The sequence below is a fragment of the Drosophila busckii genome, chromosome 2R (assembly GCF_011750605.1).
Source record: "Drosophila busckii strain San Diego stock center, stock number 13000-0081.31 chromosome 2R, ASM1175060v1, whole genome shotgun sequence".
Classification (NCBI taxonomy): Eukaryota; Metazoa; Arthropoda; class Insecta; order Diptera; family Drosophilidae; genus Drosophila; species Drosophila busckii.
This window is the reverse complement of record NC_046605.1, coordinates 765,190-780,482: the sequence shown is the minus strand read 5'-3', so window position 1 is coordinate 780,482 and position 15,293 is coordinate 765,190. Positions and strand designations below refer to the sequence as shown.

At 37.5% G+C, this 15,293-nt stretch overlaps 1 protein-coding gene across 8 annotated transcripts in view; it reads left to right on the top strand.

The window, feature by feature from the left end:
• Positions 1-1,958: 1,958 nt before the first annotated feature.
• Positions 1,959-15,293, top strand: part of LOC108596318 — a 32,293-nt gene continuing 18,958 nt past the window's right edge. For 2 of the 8 annotated variants that reach the window (XM_033295059.1, XM_017981939.1), the window contains exon 1: positions 7,553-7,704. In XM_033295059.1, the coding sequence (XP_033150950.1) occupies positions 7,592-7,704 (113 nt within the window). In that variant the 5' untranslated portion in view covers positions 7,553-7,591. Of the gene's footprint in view, positions 2,029-4,490; positions 5,173-6,496; positions 6,766-7,549; positions 7,705-15,293 lie in introns of those variants that run through there. The other 6 variants (XM_033295055.1, XM_017981935.2, XM_033295057.1 and 3 more) reach the window with 6 other exon arrangements.

Here is a 15,293-nt window from a genome sequence, read left to right as displayed (position 1 = left end):
GTCTGGATGCGGATGCTGTCCTCTCTCTCGCTCTCCTTGGCGCGATTCGTGCGCAGCCATTGCGCAGGTACAAACAAGCTGCAGCCCAAATAAATATTGTTGTCTTAGTTAATTTATTCATAATGTGGTTAATATTAGCATAAAAATCATTTATATCAAAAATACATTTTATTACAAGTGAACGACCTTTTTTATTTTTAGCTGTACAGCAAACAAATGTGACGTGTACTTAAGTTTAAGTAAGAGAAGCTGCAGCTAGTATTAATTATTATTAATTAATTAGCTTAAGCTGCAAACAATAAATAGCAGCAAGCTTTATTACCATAAAAATATTTCTTGCGCTTGCAGCCATTGCCCATAAGCATGCTACAGTTTTTTCATTGCACAGCGAACACCTTAGCCAAGACAACAACCAACCAACACAGGGTGTCTCTGAGGCTATTGACTGGCACTTGTTGCTGCAGATTTGTTTTTATTTGCTTAACAAATTCAAAATAAATTTATTAAAAAGAGCTGTCGTCGGAATTTGGAGCTCAAACTTGTTTGTAATTAATCGAAGCTTAACATATATTTTAAGCTGCCAATAAGATTCTCAATCAAAGCCGCACATCAATGAAAGATAATTTACATAATTCTCATGTTTCTTCGAGTGGCAATAAAAACCTTGAACAAGATTGTTTAAGCAACGAAAGTTATTGTTACTTTCACCCCGTGGGCATTAGTTGATAGTAAATAAAGTCTGCTTAAGATCAACAAATGTTGGAAGAATGCGTCTTTACGGCATCCTCAGTTCTCAGCTTGTTTTCTCAGCTTTGACATTTCTGCGTATTGCTGCTTTTTGCAACTTGTCATAGATGCTTATCTTAACGGTCTATTAAGTACTGTGTGCATACCACAAGCTGGAGTTGAAGTTAAAGTTGCCAAGCTGATGATGATGATGATGCTGACTGCTGGGCCAGGATGATGCGTCACTTTCTGAGCCATTGGCTGGGCTTTAAGCAACGGTTGTTGCCGGCGTCTGCGTGTGTATGGCACTGCGAAAGATAAGCAAAGATACATTAAGATACAAGCAACAAATACAGAGCTGTGCGCTGAAAAAAGTGAGTGGAAAAATGTACGAAAAAAATGATCAAAAAATGAGCTAACCCCTGGCATACGTGGCGTGTTGGGGGGCGTCGGGGCATGCGTCAGGTGCAATGAGCCCATGCTGTTGACCAGCTTCAATACAGTCGCAGTCGCTGTCCGTCGCAGCTGTGCGCGAGAGACAGACAAACAAAATAAATGAAAAACAAGCAAAGAGACATAAAGTGTGGCAAAGTGTACACATACATGTGTGTACTTGTGTGTGTGTGTGTGTGTGTGTGTGTGAGGCTATTGTTGCTGGCAGCAGGCATATCAGGTGTCTTTCAGTTTTAAACGCTTCCTATTCCAAGCTTGCACTTGGTACGGGGCCGTTGCCGTTTTGCTTGGACAAGTCCAACGTTAGGGCATTTCCCGAATCCAACTCGAACGACCCATAAACTATTTATAGCGACGCTTCTTTCTAACTGCACTTGTGTAATCGTATACGGCAACTTTGCTTTGGCTTTGCTCTCTTCCTAATGCAGACAAATTAATAGCCAACGACTACGCTAATGAAAACTTTGTCGCCGCTGGGAATATTTGTTGTATGCAAAGCTTTGGCGCAGCGATCATGTGTTGGCCTTGAAAACAAGTTAAACAACCCCTAACTGTCAACCCTCTTGGCCCGAAACTAAACTTGTTTAATAACAAACAACAAAAAATGTCAAAAACCAGAACGAATCATTCGCCGCTAATTTCTTGAGCCAGCTGTTGAACCTACAGAGCACGCAAAAGAGAGCGGCAAAGAGAGAGAGAGAGAGAGAGAGCGAACGCTAGCGCAAGCTTGACTTCAACGTCGCGTCGACGTCAGCGACTCATTCGCGTTTCAACCTTTGCGCAGCAAACGCACGCGCAGCGCAGTCGAGAAGAGAAAGAAATAAACGAAAAAAAGAAACAAAACAAAACGTACGCAGCAACAATTGTTTTTATTATGGTTTTTATTTGATTAAAGGCTCACAAAACGTGTCGTGCAAATAATAATTGAAGCTAAAATCGTTCAAGCGCAAATGAGATAAAGAAGCGATAAAGCAAACAACAAAAGGGCTCATGGACAGGCCCCAAAAAAAAAACAGAACTAAAGTACTAAATGTTTGTGCATGTGTGTGTTTGTTCATGTGTGTGAGCTGGCTGCACTCCTAGTGACGGCGACTGCTGCTGCTGCTGGGCACAGTGGGTCACTGGAGCGTGCGATACGAAAAATGTGCGCATAATAAAATGACAAAAAAAAAAAACAAAATGACAAGCAAACAAACAAAAAGTCGAGTGTCAAGCCTGTGTGTGGGGACAAGTGTCAATGTCATGAACCTGCAACTGCAGCCCTGGCTCTTGTAGCTGTGAGAAAACCAATGAAAAGCAAAAAATTAAATATAAGCAGAGGAAAGCATATAAATTGCTTCCGCTACTGACAGCAGCAGCAGCGGAGGCACCACGATTGGTTTTTCATTAACAGCAGCCGCCAATTTGGTGGAAAACAACTTTTTTACGCTTCAATCAAAAAAAGATACGAGAGAAAAAATAACAAACTATGATTACTTAAGCGCAGCAGAAAGCAAAACCAATCAGCATCAGTTAGCAAGGCCAAGAGAGCGGTGGGGGAGCAGCAGTTTGTTGGCTGAGAAGCGTTTATATTACTTGCGCACTTCCGTTTGTTGGCAGTGCGCACAGCTTCAGTTTGCGGCATTTGTGGCTTAGAGCCAATGTTTCCCAGTGAATCGACAAACGTCAGATGGACCAAGAGAGAGACAGCGCACACTTAAATAGTGTGAAGCCGTTAGTAAAAGTCTGTCCAAAAGCGCAATAGCAGCGTAATTAATACATAAGATTTCCCTTTTCAATACAGGTACGAAAATATCTTGCGTTAACCCCTTGCGGACAGCTCATCAGTCACTCATCAATCACAGCTTCCAAAAAAAAAACAAGCTACAAGAAACATATAAAAAATATTGGCAAACAGCAACAACAAGCAAAATTAATTAAGCCAACACCTGCTGGCAAACAAACTTGGAATACACTGAAATAAATTAAATTTATAGCTCTAAATTGTTTACTTTGTGCTTTGCATTAATTTTTTGCTTGTGTAGCGCACATAAAGTAGCAAATCGTCTCATTAGCTAATTGCATGTGTATGTGTGCAGCTTATATCCGTCTGACCCATTTAGTGTTAACCCAATTACATATAAAAATTGCTATCATTGTTTAATTAACTATCAAATTAGTTAGCTGTAGCCACCACACATGCAATGTTAAACAATTGTGTGAAAATTGCACAAAATGTAATTCAAAGATACACACACACACACATAGATACATGCCACAAGCGGCGCAAGTTGCACATGTAACAGCAACAATATTTGCTATTGAGCAATTCGAACTGAATAAAGACAGACAAGCCAGTGGCTGCCCCCCTCTCTCTCTAGGTTAGCATTAGCATGTGAATAAGCATAAACGCAGCTTTGTGATATGCCAAAATTAGTTTTTGACCAATGCTAGTTCAGCTTGCAACTTGCATTTCTCATTATGCAGCTACCACAAAAAAAAAACCAAGTTAAGCCGCCTCAAAGCTTGACAGCGTTTTCACCATTGTCTTGGCTGGACAGCAGCTGAACTTTTTTTAGTTGAACATTTCAAATAAACAATAAAAGCAAAAAGCATTCAACAAGTGCGTCGCTAGAAGAAAGTTAAAGCCACGTAGCTGCAACTGGCCAAACATCATCATTATCAAGCGCAGATCCGAAGAGCTGAGCTGAACTGTCATCTATTTAGCTGCCACAACTTTGAAGTCATCCTACAACAAGCGGCGAGGGTTGCCACACCAGTTAATGCCCAGCAGCAATGCGTTTTGTAAATTGTTTAATAGTTGTTAGTTGTGTGCCAATGGCTTAATTAAATATTTCAGCAAGACTGAAGCAAAATTTTTGTCAGCCCTCGCTGCTGTCAGCTTAGAATTTCACTTTGTGCGCTGGTATTTTTGATTTGCAAATCTTTGATGACGGCCTGGCCTGAGGCGCACGCTCCACACACATGTTTTGTAGCTGGAGGAGCTTAGCACAGCTCAGTCGCTTTCTCGTAGCCTCAGCTTAGGGCTTGTCAGCAAACCATGTCGTGCTGCCCCCTTCCCCACTGTTGTCTATGCGCATCGATTGCTGTTGCTGAGTTGCATTTAACAAAAAGTTAGAGTTACGTGCTTTAGACTGTGAGCGAGTAAATTTACATATTTAGGCGTAGCGTACTATCGGAAATTTGTGGCGCGCTCTCTTTAGCTTTAGCGCGCTCGCAGAATCTTGAAGCTTGTGCTGGTTTATCTTGGCCATTAAGTAAACTTGTTATTATAGTTTTTACTTTTTGTTTTGTGTGTCTCGCACCCGCAGCTACAGCTACAGCTACGTACGAAAGAATTTGGAATCTACTTGCTACGCGCTCCCACAAAATTTGTATATCGCGCTGAGCTGATAAGTAAACGCGTAAGAAATCTGCTGGCGGCGACAGCGACAGCGGCGGCAGTGAGGCCAAAACAATGGCAATAACGGGCGCGTAATTAACAGAGCCCAAACACACACAGCGACAAGTGAATGAAAATAGCGCAAAAAAACGACAACAAAAACAAAGTACACACTGGTGCTGTTGAAAATTTCAGTGAAGAAGCAACCACTTGGCCAATTCCCAGGCAGTGTCTCTCTCAGTTGCTGCTATGCAACTGCTGCTCACAGCTGCTGCTAATAGTACATGTATGTGTGTGTGTGTGTGCGTACGGAAATGGCAAACATGTTGTGATGCAAAGTGAACGTGAACGTTTCAAGCGGGTTCAAGTGTAAAAAATTCATCAAAAAAGCGAACTAACTAAAACTATTGCAACATGGCCAGCAACAGCAGCCCCGAGAACAGTCCTACCCAACAGCAGCAGCTGAATAACAGCGTGGATAGCGGCATTGCTGTCCTCGATGTGGACACACATGCGTTGAAGCTGCGTCAGCGACTGCAGCAATGCCAGCGCATATTGCAGCTGCTGCAGCGCGATCAGAGCTCTTATCAGTTGCTGCGTGAGAGACTCAGGTGAGTGTAAAGTTTGTTTACTCGCAGCAAAGGAAATTCCGCAATCAGTTTAATTATAGCGTTGCTCAAATATTTTGTTGATAAGCTAAAGCGCGCAGAGTTCTACATTTTAAGCAATTAATATATAAATTTGGGTCTGCGCGCTAGATCTGCGACTAGCAGCTTCAAAACACTTAAAAAATTAATGTTTGCCCGCTGGGTAGGGCACAAACCAACGCGTAACAAATTTATGAGCTGCTGCTGGGCACGGCAGCAACATCTTTGCCAGCTGTCAACAATTTGTTGGGTGCGTTTATTTTTGACTGCAACACATTTGCAATTCACATTGCTATTGCTATTGCTGTTGTCATTGTTATGATTATTGCGTCTTTTTTCAATTACTTATGCATGCAACAACTGTTGGCCTGAATTTGCGGCAGAGGAAATTGCCTAAACTGCTTGACAAATCTTTGCCTACGGCAATAAATTCCGCTGCTTGCTGTGAGGCGTCTTCTAACATTAGTTTTGAATGCTCATAGCAGCTGCAGATGCTTCTGACCCAGTTGACAGGTACTTTGTGAAAGTTCTAAGCTGCAGCATGTTTAGATTTCTATTGTTGTAACTACGAATTTTGATTAATTTTACACAAGTTCAAGCGCTATCGAGAGCAGCTTTGATTACACTTGGCCTCAAAAGCTTTATCAGCAAAGCTCTGAGCTATCTTATCGCATTGGCTCATAATTAATTTGATTAATGCCAATTAATTGGCCAAAAGCAAACATATGAAAAGCGCGTAAAAGAAAAAGCAACAAACGTAAATCATTGATTTTCAGTGTTGTTTCTTATGCGCTTAGCTGATTTGTTGGCCAAAGTTGACACAAAGCCGACAAATGTCTTTGGTCTCCGCTTTTTGTGTGGCATTTGCATAATGCAACAGACAAGCTAATTGCCACTGCAGTGTGCCACGTTTTGTTGCCTCGCTTTGTTAGCTGATTTATTTATGGGGCCATGACTAGGCTCAGTTCCACTTTGGATACTCGACACAACGCACAGCAAAATTTATACGAACCAACAAATTGGGCCGCTCTCAAAATTGAACCAGTTAACTTATTATGCGTTTGTGATATAACCTGGAAACAAATTCAACAATCTGACACTTATCTGTGAAATTTTGCGGCATTATTGTTATTATTATTTTTCGTTGCTATTTCTTTTGATTATTTGTTTATCATTATCGTGTTTTGTTATCAAAGCTAAACAAACTCGCGACTTTACAGTACGACAGTTCACAAAATGCAAAAAAAAAAATAAATAAAACAAACAAAACTAAAAAAACATACAACGCAGTCTAGTCGCAGTTCACACTGCACGGCGCGATCGCGATCTTCAGATCGTGTCCAGTTCGTAGTACACGTAGTGGGCTCAAAGCGAGTGCAGCGCCCCTTGCTGACTACGCCGCGTGATCAGCTACAAGCAAGCCTAAGGAATTTAAATATTTTTCATTGTGTGTGTGCTTTTGGGGCTTCATTAGCAAAACGAACAAAAAGTGATTGATAATCGCTTGTAAATTATTTAATTGCCAGCAAGCGGGCAAACGCAATTTGATTCCCTTGGGTAATTATTCAAACAAAGTTTCAAAGCAGTGAAGTTCACTTGAGCGGCGTGTAAAAAATTAAACTGTGCAGCATAAAAACAATAAAACTGATGTCAGCGCAAGTGAATAATATCATATCTAATCATAAGTTTATGACGCGCTAGCATTGAAGCACACACAGCAACAACAACAATAAATTTTACTATTGTTTATAGCGCTCAAGTACAAATAGTTGCAGTTGAAGAATTTGTAAAATGCATACGTGATTTGATAGAGTTTAAAAATAAGTTAACTTGTGTTTGTGTGCACGATAAGCAGCTGCAAGAGCTTATCGACATGTACTAAGTGTAGTCAAGACATTGTTCAATGAGAGCTAAGCAAGTGATCAAATTAATTGCAAAGTTTATATACGTATACTTAATATTTTGGCAGCTTGTACTCGCCTTCAATTGCAACACGTAGATCATAGAATTATCGACATGTACAAAGAGTACAAGTCAATGAAAGCTAAGCAACTGATCAAATGAATTTCAAAATATAAATACGTATACTTAATATTTTGGCAACTTGTGCAACACGTAGCGCCTAGAATTTCACACCCACGTATAAATCTTATTCTTGCCTGGCTAGATAAGCGTAGCAACAATGTCAAAGCCACAACGCTATCAAGTTAACTTGGCTGATAATCCACGCCAACTATTTACAAGTTGCGCAAACAGTAGTTGAAATAGTTTGAGAGTCGGAGTTGTGTGTGTGCTTCAATGCGTCGCGAAAACAGTTGAAAAAATGAGGCATTCTTCGCAGTGCTGCAAGCGTCTATTGTGGCGTCCCCCCTACATTTGTCTGATGGAGCTGCCCATGCATAGTGGCCACAGCAGTCTGTTGCTGGGACTCAGCAGCGTACTGGGATTGATTGGTGGCGCCTATTTGCTGCAGGTGGGCGCACAACATGTGTGGAGGTGAGTGCTGGGCCACCAGCAGTTTAAACTCTTAGACTTAACCGTGAGTAGGATGTAACGTGCGCAGCATTAAATATAAATTTGTAGTTTGCATTTTCCTTGGCGGAACTTCGAACTTCAGAGATAATTGACGCATTTTTGAATAGAGTGTTTGGGCTTAAATCTTAATCATGAGATTGTAAATAAACATATGTTGTTAAGTTTGATCAATAAAAAAATTGTTTTGATAAAGTTACGGCAATAAATCCAACGCCAAAAAGCTACTTTTTGCTTCATTTCGAACTTTGCGAAGCTATAACTCAGCTAAAAAAAATCCGATCCAATTGTTCTATACGTCTTTATGTTTGAGTGTAAAGCACAATTAAAATGAGCCGAATTATGTGTGATACAAAAATTATTTGGCGAAGTTATGAACAAATTAGTAAACTAACAAGACAAATATTTGTGAAATATCGCACTTTGATAAGCCGTAACTAAGCGAAATGGCGTCCGATTTCAGAATTTTATGCCTTGTTAGACTCGTGAGATGCAGAAGAATAAAATTGCATTCAAATTTGGAAGGTCTACGATTTTCGATTTTTTGGCAAAAATCGTGATGTAACCCCTGTAAATTTTTGAACAAAAATTTTTGGGGGGGGGGGATTGCAAGGCGTCTCATTTTATCAACTTTCTACTTTGAGAAGCTGATATCTAGCCAAAAAAAATCGGACTGAAAAGTGGTTTGGCTTATTTAGTAAAGGGATTTAAAAAAATATTTGTTAAAGTTTGATCAATAAAAAAATTGTTTTGACAAGTTATGGCAATAATCCAACGCCAAGAGTAGCTTTTTGCATTAATTTCAAACTTTGCGAAGCTATAACTCAGCTAAAAAAAATTCGATCCAATTGTTCTATATGTCCTTATGTTTGCGTGGAAAGCACAATTAAAATGAGCCGAATTATGTGTGATACAAAAATTATTTGGCGAAGTTATGAACAAATTAGTAAACTAACAAGACAAATATTTGTGAAATATCGCACTTTGATAAGCCGTAACTCAGCGAAATGGCGTCCGATTTCAGAGTTTTATGCCTTGTTAGACTCGTGAGATGCAGAAGAATAAAATTGCATTCAAATTTGGAAGGTCTACGATTTTCGATATTTTGGCAAAAATCGTGAAGTAACCCCTGTAAATTTTTGACAAAAATGATGCCGTCTTCATTTCTTATCACTTTCTAACTTGCAAAGCAATATCTCAGCCAAAAAAAATCGGACTGAAGAGTGGTTTGGCTTAGTTTAATCATGAGATTGTAAATAAAAATATGTTGTTAAGTTTGATCAATAAAAAAATTGTTTTGACAAAGTTTATGGCAATAAATCCAACGCCAAAGAGCTACTTTTTGCATAATTTCAAACTTTGCGAAGCAATAACTCAGCTAAAAAAAATCCGAGTGGAATGTTTTATACTATTTTATATTAGCGTTTGTGGAAGCACAATTAAATGACGAATATGTGTGGATACAAAAATTATTTGGCGAAGTTGGTTATGAACAAATTAGTAAACTAACAAGACAAATTTTTGTGAAATATCGCACTTTGATAAGCCGTAACTCAGCGAAATGGAAAACGTCCGATTTCAAGTTTATTGCCTTGTTAAGACTCGTGAGAATGCAGAAAGAATAAAATTGCATTCAAATTTGGAAGGTCTACGATTTTCGTTATTTTGGCAAAAATCGTGATGTAACCCCTTTAAATTTTGTCCAAAATGATGCCGTCTTCATTCCTTATCACTTTCTAACTTTTGAGAAGCTATTATCTCAGCCAAAAAAAATCGGACTGAAGAGTGTTTTGGCTTAGTTTTAATCATGAGATTGTATATAAAGATATGTTGTTAAGTTTGATCAATAAAACAATTTTTTACTAAGTTATGGCAATAAATCCAACGCCAAAAAGCTACTTTTTGCTTAATTTCAAACTTTGCGAAGCTTCGATAACTCAGCTACAAAACAAATCCGATCCAATTGTTCTATATGTCCTTATGTTTGCGTGGAAAGCACAATTAAAATAAGCCGAATTATGTGTGATACAAAAATTATTTGGCGAAGTTATGAACAAATTAGTAAACTAACAAGACAAATATTTGTGAAATATCGCACTTTGATAAGCCGTAACTCAGCGAAATGGCGTCCGATTTCAGAGTTTTATGCCTTGTTAGACTCGTGAGATGCAGAAGAATAAAATTGCATTCAAATTTGGAAGGTCTACGATTTTCGATATTTTGGCAAAAATCGTGATGTAACCCCTGTGAAATGAAAATTTTTGCCAAAAATGATGCCGTCTTCATTTCTTATCATTTTCTAACTTTGAGAAGGCCATATCTCCAGCCAAAAATCATCGCACTGAAGAGTGTTCTTAGGCTTAATTTACTCATGAGATTGTTAATAAACATATGTTGTTAAGTTTGATCAATAAAAAAATTGTTTTGACAAAGTTATGGCAATAAATCCAACGCCAAAGAGCTACTTTTTGCATAATTTCAAACTTTGCGAAGCTATAACTCAGCTAAAAAAAATCCGATCCAATTGTTCTATACGTTCTTATGTTTGTGTGGAAAGCACAATTAAAATGAGCCGAAATATGTGTGATACAAAAATTATTTGGCAAAGTTATGAACAAATTAGTAAACTAACAAGACAAATATTTGTGAAATATCCCACTTTGATAAGCCGTAACTCAGCGAAATGGCGTCCGATTTCAGAGTTTTATGGCTTGTTATACTCGTTAGAATCATGTGAATAAAATTGCATTCAAATTTGGAAAATCTTAGATTTTCGATTTTTTGGCAAAAAATCGTGATGTAACCCCTGTAAATTTTTGACAAAAATGATCCGTTCTCATTTCTTATCACTTTCTAACTTGCAAAACTATATCTCAGCCAAAAAAAATCGGCAGCTGAGAGTGTTTTTGGTTTAGTTTAATTTTTGGATGTTTGTTGAGGGTAAGTTTGATCAATAAAAAAAATTGTTTTACAAAAGTGTTAACATATCAATAACAAAATGAACCACTTTTTGTTCATTTTCACGCTTCAGAAAGCTATAACTCAGCTAAAAAAAATCCGATCAAAATGCCTTATTCCTTATGTTTGCGTGGAAAGCACAATTAAAATTAGCAGAATTATGTGTGATACAAAAATTATTTGGCGAAGTTATAAACAAAATAGAAAACTAACAGACAAATATGTGTGAAATATCGCACTATGATAAGCCGTAACTCAGCGAAATGGCGTCCGATTCCGGGTTGTATGCCTTGTTAGACTCGTGAGGATGCAGAAGAGAATAAATTGGCATTCAAATTTGGTAAGGTCTCGATTTTTCGATTTTTTGGCAAAAAACGTGATGTAACCCTGCTAAGTATCCAAAAATTATGCCAAAAATCACACCGTCTTCCACTAATTTCTTATACGAGTTTTCTAACTTTGAAGAAAGCTGCTATCTCAGCCACAAAAATCGGAATGGGAAGAGTGGTTTATGAGCTTTGTTTAAATCATGAGATTGTAAAAAAATATGTGTAAGTTTTGATCAAATAAAAATTGTTTGACAAAGTAATGGCAATAAATCCAACGCCAAAGAGCTACTTTTTGCATAATTTCAAACTTTGCGTAAGCTATAACTCAGACTATAAAAAAATCCGATCCAATTGTTCTATACGTTTTATGGGTTGGTGAAGAGAAAATCCACAATTAAATGGAGCCGAAAATGTGTGATACAAAATTATGGGCAAGTTATGAACAAATTAGTAAACTAACAAGACAAATTTGAGACAAATTTCTGTGATTGATAAGCCGTAACTCAGCGAAATGGCGTCCGATTTCCAGAGTTTTATGCCTTGTTAGACTCGTGAGATGCAGAAGAATAAAAGCATTCAAATTTGGAAGGTCTACGATTTTCGATATTTTGCAAAAAAACCGTGATGTAACCCCTGTAAATTTTTGACTAAAATGATGCCGTCTTCATTCCTTATCACTTTCTAACTTGAGAAGCTGTATCTCAGCAAAAAAAATCGGACTGAAGAGTGGTTTGGCTTAGTTTAATCATGAGATTGTAAATATAAACATATGCTGTTGTGTTTGATCAAAAAAAAAAATTGTTTTGACAAAGTTATTGCAATAAATCCAATGCAAAGAGCTACTTTTTGCATAATTTCAAACTTTGCGAAGCTATAACTCAGCTAAAAAAAAATTCCGATCCATATGCCTTATACGTCAATTTGTTGTGTGTGGAAAGCCACAATTTAAAATGAGCCGAAATATGTGTGATACAAAAAATATTTGGCAAAGCTATGAAGAAAAAAGTAAACAAACAAGACAAATCATTTGTGAAATATCGCACTTGATAAGCCGTAACTAAGCGAAATGCGTCCGATTTCAGAATTTTATGCCTTGTTAGATCTGTGAAGATGCAGAAGAAATAAATTGCATTCAAATTTATCAATGTTAGGATTTTTCATATTTTGGAAAAAAATCGTGATGTAACCCCTGTAAATGTTTGACAAAAATGATGCCGTCTTCCTTTTCTATCACTTTCTAACTTTGATTAAGCTGTATCTCAGCCTAAAAAAAATCCGGACTCGCAAGAGTGGTTTGGCTAGTTTAATCATGAAGATTTGGTAAATAAAAATATTGTTAGTCAAATAAATTCTTCAATTCGAACTAAAAGCTTAAAGGAAATGCAGCTAAGTCAATTTTTAATTTCAAACTTTCAGAAGCTATAACTCAGCTAAAAAAAAATCCGATTCAATTGTCTATACGTTCTTATGTCTTTGTGTGGAAGGGAAAAGCCACAATTAAAATGAGCCGCAAAATATGTTGATACAAAAATTATTTTGAGCAAAGTTATGAACCAAATTAGTAAAACTAAACAAGACAAATATTTGTGAAATATCGCACTTCGATAAGCCGTAACTCAGCGAAATGAGTCCGATTTCAGAGGGAGTTTATGCCTTGTTTAGACTCTGAGATGCAGGAAGAATAAAATTGGCATTCAAATCTCGGAAAGGTCTACGATTTCCGTATTTTTGCAAAAATCGTGAGTAACCCCTGTAAAATTTTTGACAAAAAATGATTGCCGTCTTTTCATTTCTTTATCACATTTCTTAACTTGAGAAAGCTTGTATCTCAGCCAAAAAAAAATCGGGGACTGAAGAGTGGTTTGGCTTAGTTTAATCATGAGATTGTAAATAAACATATGTTATGTTAAGTTTGATCAATAAAAAAATTGTTTTGACAAAGTTGACTTATGGCCAATAAAATCCAACGCAAAGATGTACCTTTTTTGTGCATTAAATTTCAAAACTTTGCGAAACTAATAACTCAGCTAAAAAATCCGATCCAATGTTCTATACCGTCTTTATGTTTGAGTGAAAGCCACAATTAAAATGAGCGATTATTTGTTGATACAAAAAATTATTTGGCAAAGTTATGAACAAATTAGTAAACTAACAAGACAAATATTTGTGAGAAATATCGCACTTCGATAAGCCGTAACTCAGAAAATGCGTCCGATTGCGGAGTTTCATACAGTGATTAGACTCTGTGAGATGCCAGAAAGATAAATGCCATTCAAATTGGAGGGTCTACGATTTTTCAATTTTGGCAAACCAATCTGTGATGTAACCCCTGTAAATTTTTGACAAAAATGATCCCGTCTTCATTTCTTATCACTTTCTAACTTTGAGAAGCTATTATCTCAGCCAAAAAATTCGGAACTGAGAGTGTTTTAGGCCGTTTAATTTACTCATGAATACAAATAAAAACATATGCTGTTGGTGTTATCGATCATTAAAAATAGTTTTGAAGTATAGTCTTATGGCAAGAAAACCAATGCTGAAGAGTAACTTTTTGTTTAATTTCAAACTTTCATTGTTCATTTTCATTTTGGATTACGCTGCGAGTTTTCTCGCGTGTGCAGAGACATAATTGTTGGCCATGTTTTGGACCTGTCGGACAGCTGCTGCTGGCTTTAAATTTGATTTCTTTGAAATTCAAGCTTGTGTAATAACTTCATTCATTTCGAATGCTCGACAGCAGCTTTGTTTGTTTGCTTGTTGTATTTGCCAATTCCCAATTGGTTTTGCCAATTGCTGCTTGTAACGGTCCACATAATTTTATAAGCCAACAGTCAGTCAGACAGTTTGACAAATTTGGCAACAAGCGGAAGCCGCTGAGCCATAAACGACTTAGAATACAATTGTTGCCTCATGCGTTTTGCTAATTAAGCGTTTATTTATTGTAATAACAATGCCTTGCCAATTGTTTAAACAACGTTGTGCAAACTACAACGATTGTCAAACATAAGGCAGCTGTCGAAAGTCGGCTAATTACACTTGGCTTAAAGTAAGCACAAGTGCGGCTAATTGCAGCCCGAAATGTAAATCAAAAATCAATTTGTCAGTCGCTCGCTCCCAAGCAAACTTGTTCCAAATAATTTCAAATTAATAAGCTTTACCGTTTTCACTTTGCTTCACTTTTTAAGCTCCACACCATAAGTGTGCATTAAATTCTTAAGTGTCTCTCGGTAGACAGACAGAGAGAGAAAGAGGAAGAGCGCCAGAAACTGGTTGCATTAAGATTCCAGTCATAAGCAGCGGCAACTAGTGAAAAGCCATCAACATTTATCACACTTTAAACATAGAATTTGTGGCTTATGAAAGTGGACACACACTTAAAATGTAGTCAGCAGCAAACTTTCAGCACTCAAATAAACAAATGTGTGGCTTTAAGTTTTAGTAGCAGTTGCTAATTAAACGCATTAAAAGCCAAGTTTGCTTAGAGCATTTTAAAAATTATTTGAGCTTATTAAAAAGCGTGCTATTAATAAACTTTCCGCATTTAAACATGAGATAAAGCAAAAAGTTAATATAAGCAAAAGCTTGAGGCGTTACAAATTTTCAATTGCATACTTTGCGGCTGCAGGCTTATTGTTTGGCTAACAACAAACGACTGTGCGAAAAACTGCGCTAATTGCTTAAACACATGTTTACTGTAATTTTAGCAATATTCGCACCGCGAATCATTGACACTGGCAATGAAATCTGTAATTCAAGTATGTTTGCTTAGTATATAGTAGTAGCTGCTAACTGCTATTGCTGTTCATAAATAGCAGCATTTGTTATTAGAATATAACAAGCGCAAACTTGTTTACAGTTGGCGAACCTTTTATTTTTGTTTGCTTATGCGTAAGCCGAGGCGCCATTTGACTATCATTAGCAGACTGATTAATTAATAAGCGTTGCCATAAACAATTTAAGCAGAAATATGCATATTTCTTAATTATAGTAGCGCTGGCAACATGTTTGTGGAATTTTTTAAGTGGCTATGCGCACTGCAAAGAAAAGGGAAATTAAATGGGAATTTATTTGCTGCACTCAGCAGAGCTCAACAGCTGAGCAGCATAGCACGTGTGTGTGAAAGAGATAGCAAGTGAGTGAGTGAGTTAGTGCTGTTGCGTCATCAAAGTTTGCGCTCTCTCGCGTGCGCTCTCTCTCGAAGTTTGTCTGCTTTGCAAACCGGCATGAGTAGATTGCGCATACGCAGCGTCGCTGCCGACTGCGCTG